The sequence below is a fragment of the Egretta garzetta genome, unplaced genomic scaffold (assembly GCF_000687185.1).
Source record: "Egretta garzetta isolate BGI_Z169 unplaced genomic scaffold, ASM68718v1 scaffold34, whole genome shotgun sequence".
NCBI lineage: Eukaryota > Metazoa > Chordata > Aves > Pelecaniformes > Ardeidae > Egretta > Egretta garzetta.
Window position 1 is genome coordinate 4566129 of NW_009259586.1, and position 7070 is coordinate 4573198.

The 7070-nt window shown below is 46.4% G+C and overlaps 1 protein-coding gene across 1 annotated transcript in view; it reads left to right on the plus strand.

The window, feature by feature from the left end:
* The window catches only part of HID1 (HID1 domain containing), a 20532-nt gene extending 15974 nt beyond the window's left edge, over positions 1 to 4558 (plus strand). The window contains 4 exon segments of the mRNA XM_009637772.2: positions 3037 to 3117; positions 3440 to 3531; positions 3868 to 4026; positions 4495 to 4558. Of these exon segments, the coding sequence (XP_009636067.1) occupies positions 3037 to 3117; positions 3440 to 3531; positions 3868 to 4026; positions 4495 to 4558 (396 nt within the window).
* Positions 4559 to 7070: the final 2512 nt, after the last annotated feature.

The window sequence follows — 7070 nt, forward strand, 5'->3', positions numbered from 1 at the left end:
TAGCAGAGGTCTGGATCGCCTTCTGAAGAAAGGTATCATATTAGAGGCAATATGTACATGTTCGCTGTGCTGGAAAACACCGTGGTTCAGAAGTACTGTTGCATCATCTTGGGTGTTTTGTGTTTGTCCTAGTGACACAAGAGCTAGGACACTAGAGGAGTGAGCTTTCTCCACCTTGAAAGCTACTGATAGAGCAGCAAGTGTGTAATTACAAAGGGATGTATTTCTGATCCAGAGGCTTTCAACTTGGGTTCTGACTGCTCCTTCTTTTTCCTCTCCCTCCTTTCTGGGCTGGAGAGCTCTACCAGAATCTTCTGGCTAGCTGGTGTTGTGAAAACTGTGTTCCCATGAGGGCCTGGCTGAGATGCTGCCCTCAGACTGGTGGCTGCTCAGCCACGCAGATGAGACAGAGGCTTTGCAGTCTGTGAATCAAGGCTGCGCTGGCCTCCTAGGCTCTGGTGGCAATGTCAGCCTTCTGGCGTTTGCTAGTTTTCCCCATGAAGAGCTGTAAAACAGTTATCTTCCAAATTCAGTGGAGCAGTAGTCTTTTATTGCTCTCTGTTAACTCCTCAGTCCGTGTCCTTTCCTGTCCAGTATCAAAAACCTCTAGGCTGTCTTGTAGGAAGTATATTATGAGGGCTGTCCTGCACATCCTCTCCTCCTTCAGCAAGGCCACATTTATACACCTAGTGCTGCCTCATGCGCTGCCTGAGATTCACTGTGCACCGAGCCATTTCACTGCAGTGAGAACATTGCATCCATTTGCACAGGGGGGTATGGCTGTTCCATGTTGAAAGGCATAGCTTTCCCAGCTTTTCCTCTCAGTTTTCTCTGGAATGGCCCAATTGATGCGCCAGCTCTCACCGGGTATGGTGTGAACTGGGGAGGAGGTGATGAGTTGGGATGGGATGATGCATTTTATCATGGGCTGCTATGGACTGTGGTGGTGCTACAAGAATGTCTCGGTCTGTTTTCCTCCCAACATGCATTCGGTTGAGGCAGTACTGGAGAATTGGGGTCCAGTTGGGGGATGTTTGTAAAGGCATCGTGATCTAGCCGAGCAGGCTGAAAACTCCGAAGTTCTACCCTTGTGTCCTGATCCTCTCCGCTTGTTCTGCTCGTGTGTGTGCACATGTGAGCCTTTGGTCTCAGACAGACAGTTGCCCATTAGCTGCCCCACCTGGCTCCAGCAATGCTATTTGCCTGATTGAGTATTTGTGGGGTGGGGGCCAAAAAACAGACAGGAGGTGAAGGGCAGTAAAACAGTGGGTGTGGGATATGCTACAGGGAGAATCATTGCTGCTATCACATGGTGTTCGGGTAGCGCACACCTGTCTGTGGTGTTTCACACTATCTGAACATTGTCTTCTTTCTGTGTTCCAACCTACTGAGTTAAGATAAATTAATAAGAGATTCTGGATAAATTTTAGGATACCCACCCTTATGACTGATTTAATTTCCTTCCTATATCTGTTGTAATGTTCTCCCCTTATCAATCATAACCATTTCAAAAGCGTCTCGTGAAATGTTCAACAGCCTTCATATTTCAGTGTAATTCCATCTTGCCTCTCTTAAATGTGTCAGCTGGCTGCCAGCATTTGGATGGCAGCTGTGAGGGGGCAAGGGCTGTGGGAGAGTGAGGAGGAAAGAGGAAGAGGGTGAGGTCATCTGAAGGAAATCAGACTTTTTTATGTTTTTATGAATTTTATTTTTAGAAGCTTGATGAGGACACGGCACTGAAGCTGAACAGGCTGAACGATAAGGTTGTAGCTGCAAACATTGCAAAATAATATTGCTGTTTAGGCTTTAATAAACTGGAATGAACACAATTCCCGAATATCCCAGGACCAGTTTCACTTACCCTTCCTGGCCTTCCCTACTACCAGATGAAGACCCATGGTCAGCAAGATGTCTTAAGTGCACAATTAATTATGTTATCGTTAAGTGAGGTCTTGGCTGAGAACTTGCAGAAGAAAGGTTTTCTTCTTCCAGCAGCCCATGAAGAATAATCATGGTTGGTTATAGCTCTGTGTCCAGCAGCTGGCTTGAGCTGTTCCGCAGTTAGAAAAGGACTGGTACAGCACTGTCAGCTTCCAGTGGATTGCAGCACAGCTCTGCCCCAAGCCTGCTGTTTCTGGTTGTGAAGGTGACGTGTGAATGAGTCCGTGCATGTGGAGGAGCAGGAGGGCTGCTGGAAGGAAGCACCGCTCCCATTTGTTTCACAGAAAAGTCAGCTCCAGGCTGTAGTAATTAATGGTCCGTGGACATTCCAAAGGAAAAAGCCTCTCCATTTTTACCTTGTGCAGAGATTGATAATGATTTTAAAGGGTTATTTCCTTCCTTCCCACCATGAGTATGGAAAGCCAGGGTGTTACTAATGTCTTCTGTGTAAAATAAATGAAAACAGAGTGATGGTGTGAAGAATAATAAGAGAGAATTGGGTCCTGGACTTTTTGACCAGACCTTTCCAAAAAGTGGCTGGTGATGGTGTTCGTGTTTGGGTCTATGAGTGTGTTGTTCCTTAAGGGTCAGGGCTTGTTAGGTAGGAGTTGCTGAGAGCCTACCCTTGGAAAAACGCTCTTTAAGATATTCCAGGTCGGGGACCAAAAATCCCAGAGATACTCTGTAGACAGAGGTGTGAAAAGCTGTGGCCTGTAGCTGTTTAATCTCTATGCTGAAAGAAAGAATCACACCTGAACAGTCTTTCATCAGTCCCATTTTAACTCTCCCACTGTGGATAGTTCCGACAGAGTGTCAGCAGTGGTGACTGGAGTTGTGACCTTGCCATATGGTCCTACAACTGAACCCCATCAAGTATTGCCACTCACTGGGTCAAAGCATATGGTTTTGGTGAATGAATGTCTGGTGGGTTTGATCTGTTCTAGGGACAGGCTGAGCTGTCTTTCCCAGCAGTGCTGTGGAAAAGCTGGGGGGAAAGTCAGCAGAAAATAGGTTGTATTTCTTGCTCTTAAGTGTGATTTCCTTTTGTCTGTTTTTTTGGTTTGGTTTTTTTTTGAAACTGATATTTATTGATAGGAGGCATCACATCCCCGACGGGATCGAAGGCGTCTCTCTAGTGCATCCTCCAGTGGACAGTGGACCCCAACTCCTGACTGGGTAAGGTAATATGGACAGAGGAAATAAACACACCCTTCCCCCGCCAGAGGAGCATTTCCTCATGGGGAATGTCTTTGACTTGTGGTCCAGAAGTTTACTACCATCTGCAGAGAAGTATTTGTTTTACCTGTTTTAAACCAATGCCCTGCTAGTTTCATTGAGTGGCTCATAATTCTAGTGCTCCAGGATTTATCATATTGCTGTTGTGCACTCAGTTCATCCACAACCTTTGTGAGTTTTGTAAACCTCATTTGTTGTAGATAACTGTAGAAAAACTACTAATGCAGTGCATTGATTTCCCTGTGGGCTTTCCTACTTCCAGGTGATGTCTTGGAAGTCAAAGCTTCCCCTGCAGACAATCATGCGGCTCTTACAGGTGCTGGTCCCTCAGGTGGAGAAGATCTGCATTGACAAGTAAGTACATTGTTGGAGACAATGGGCTGTGCAATGTGTGAAGACCTCTGTGAGGCTGGCAGAGTTGGATGAATTTGGAGGGTCTCTGGGGGAAACCTTGTAAAGTATAATTGAAAGCATCACAGTTTCAGCAGAGGAGGTGTTATTTTGGTTGCCAGGCTTCTTGTTTGTCTGATCCTTTCTCAACTCTTTTTTTTTTTTTTTGGTGGAGAGAGTGTGTGTTCTTGGTGGCTGCAGTTGCTGTCTGTGTTTGTTTAGACTGATACTTTGTGCTGCAGCAATTTTGGGGGCGTCTATAGGGCATTCTAAGGATGTTCCTGATCTGTCTTTTTGCAGGGGTCTCACTGATGAATCGGAGATCCTCAAGTTCTTGCAGCATGGCACATTGGTGGGGCTGCTACCTGTCCCTCACCCCATCCTCATTCGCAAGTACCAGGCTAACTCGGGCACTGCCATGTGGTTCCGGACCTACATGTGGGGAGTTATTTATTTGAGGTAAACCAGCTGGGTGCAGTCTAACTTGTTCTTTTCCAAACTTTTGGGGGGCCTGTGGAGATAATTGCACGCACTTGGTCAGCTCTGTATTGTCTCATATTTACAGGATAGAAAGATGTTGTTCCCTTGGAAGAGACTAGTGTGAATCAGCTGCTCCAAAACTTTGTTTGAGCGGGTGACACGAAGGGAGTTGTTCTAGGAGTACTGCTTGTTTGGGAACTGGCAGCTTTTCTATTCCCTGCTGCTGCTTAGAGGGGACGGTGCAGAGATTTCATGCCAAGCTCTGGCTTTGTGGGATGTTGTAGATACTGTCATCCCTTTAAGGCCCACTGTCTCTGAACCACAGATTTCCTCTTTTGCAAAGTTGAAGGTGTTCTGTGTAGCCAGCTCCTGTAATCTTGGCTGTGAGATTTGAATTCCATGTACCTGGCTGCAGAGAGTAAAGTGGCTCTTGTCGTTCTCTCTCAGGAATGTGGATCCCCCTATCTGGTATGACACGGATGTGAAGCTGTTTGAAATTCAACGGGTCTAAGAGAGCACTTACCTCTACTAAGAGAAGTACACTGGATCTAAGGACTGCTGTGTGCTGCTTCGTCACAGCTATTCCTGCATTTCACATCCAGCTGAGAGACCAAAAGGACAATCACTTCATTTACCTCCCTGTCATTTAAAGCTTTAATTGGGACCTGCTTGGACATCCCTTCCCCCAGCTCACTTCTCTTCCCTCACCCTTCACTATGAACCTTGAGTGAAAGATGTCTAAGGGATTGTCCATTGTTGTGGTTGCACTAGAAATCAGACCATTCTTCGCTCTTCTGTTACTCTTTTGCTCCTGGATGTGGTTTGGAAACCAATCTGACCCTGTCCTTGCCCTGCACAGAGACAGCATTTAATTGAAAAAGACTAGCTGTAAATTGGGTGCAAGGGAGAAGCTGCTATTCCTGCAGGAGATGGGGTTTGGAAACCACAGTCACTTTTATGTGGCTCCATAAAGTTCCCAGGGCATCCCTTCTGGCTGCAGATGTCTCCCTGGTATCTCAGTTACATATTAGTAGGGAAGTCCTTCCCATCCAAATGAAAGGAGAAGTTGCTGAAGGAAAACTTTGTGTCTCAGTTCTGAATCCCTCTACTCCTTTCCTGGAAAGCTGCTTAAGATGTTTTGTAGTAGCTGGTGCTTTAGTATGGCGTGAGAAGTTTTCCCTTGGCTTCCAGGCCCAGCAGCCTGTCCTTCATGGTGGGCTGTTGCAATGGAATGTGTGTCACTTTGGAAAGCCCTGCTTAAGCCATGTGAGAACACAGGGAGGAAGGGACTGGCTCAGAGAGAGCAAGGAGAAGAGACGTGACTGTTAAACTCTTTTAGTCTTCTCCCGTTGACTGAAAGGACAGTGTCACCTGGGTTTGAAAGGAACCATATCCTTCCATCTTTGCCTGGCAGGCTGATGCAATGCAGGGAGTGGAAAGGTCTTTTGCACACTACTGTCTAAGGCAGGGGATTGAGGGAGGCACTCAGGGAAGTTGTAGGAGAAATTTGGAAGTCGTAGGAGGAAAAGCATCTCCATGTCACAGGGGAGTGGAGAGTACTGAGGCAAAGTTCAATTCTTTCGGGCATTTTGCTAGTGACCAAGTTACCAGATCTTGAATGTATTAGGTCCCAAGCATGTGAAGTCTGGGAAGCCAGAATTAGAATTGGTGGGAGACCTGCTGTTGCTGGCATGGTTCAACTGCATGGGGTTGCACGTTGGTAGGTGGAGACATCCTAGGGTTTGAGTCAAATTTTATGTTCTGCTGGGAGGGGCTGCTGTCTTAAGACCTGTGTGGTCTTTAGACAATGAAATGTGAGGTGTCCTGTCATGAACCGAGACCTTTCCCTCTCCCCCAAAGCTTAGTCCTTGGTGCTCTGGTATTCAGGCCCTTGGGAGGATCACTGGCCATGAGCTGTTTGCCACAGCTTAGAACCAGTGAGATCACTCTGTGGAAACTGGTCTCACACCTTAAGGTAAGGGGACAGGTATGGCACACACTTCTGTGTCTTGTAACCCTTGCCTAAATTTTGAAGCTAGAGTGATAGCAACATGACCATCCTCTCCTAGAGAGAGTGCTGCTCTAGTGTACTGCTGGCTCCTGCTGGCTTGTAATTGTGTGGGTTCCTCCTTTGGGCACTGAAAGTGGACAGGAGTCCCAGGCCAGTAGAAAGCTGAAATAAAACCCCAATCGTTTTCTGAAGGATAAGAAATAATGAAATAGAGAGAGGTTATTTCTCCCTCTGCCCCCCATCTCCAACCCACTTTGCCATCTAGCACTACTCCTATCCTGACCCCATCTCTGTTCAGATGTAAACAGGGTGAGGGTTCTGTTTTACTTAGAATCTCTCTCATATATAAGAATGTGGCTTGGTGGGACCAACTTCTGATTGTATAGCACTTGCACCTCACAGCTGGAACTGGGGCATCCTGTGTCCCATGCGCTTGCTTCTTCCCTCCCATGGATCTGCTGGTTCTCATGATCTCTTCCGTCCTCTCTTTTCTGCTTTGTTTCTTTGTGAGTTCCTCCGGAAATCTTTTTGTTTGTTTCTTGGTGTTTGGAGTCTGACCCTTGTTCTGTGGAAATCAACTTGCACTGTAAACTATTTGCTTACTTACAGAGAGAAAGATAAAGATTATCCAAATCATGCAGTTGGCTGCTTATTTTTTTCTGAAAGAGAGGTTTATGATCATTGTGTTTGTTTTATGCTGGGGTGATTTCTGCTACTAGGAGATCACGTGCTGGCTTCCTCTGCAGTGTGTGGATTTTTGTTGTAATCAGAAATCAAGACTGGACCCTGGAAAATGAGCCTGAACTATGTGGTTTTGGCCATTTCTGTGTTTATGGCATGAGACATCATCAAAGGTAAATGCCTCAAGGGGTACAGAAAAGGAACTAGATCAAACAGGATCAAGTTTCCTGACTTTGTGAACCGTGTACTAAAACCTTTGTGCAGTTGAGACCCATAAGATGGGCACCCTGGCCCTGGGAGAGCTCTGGAAGTCAATCACAGATGGCAGATG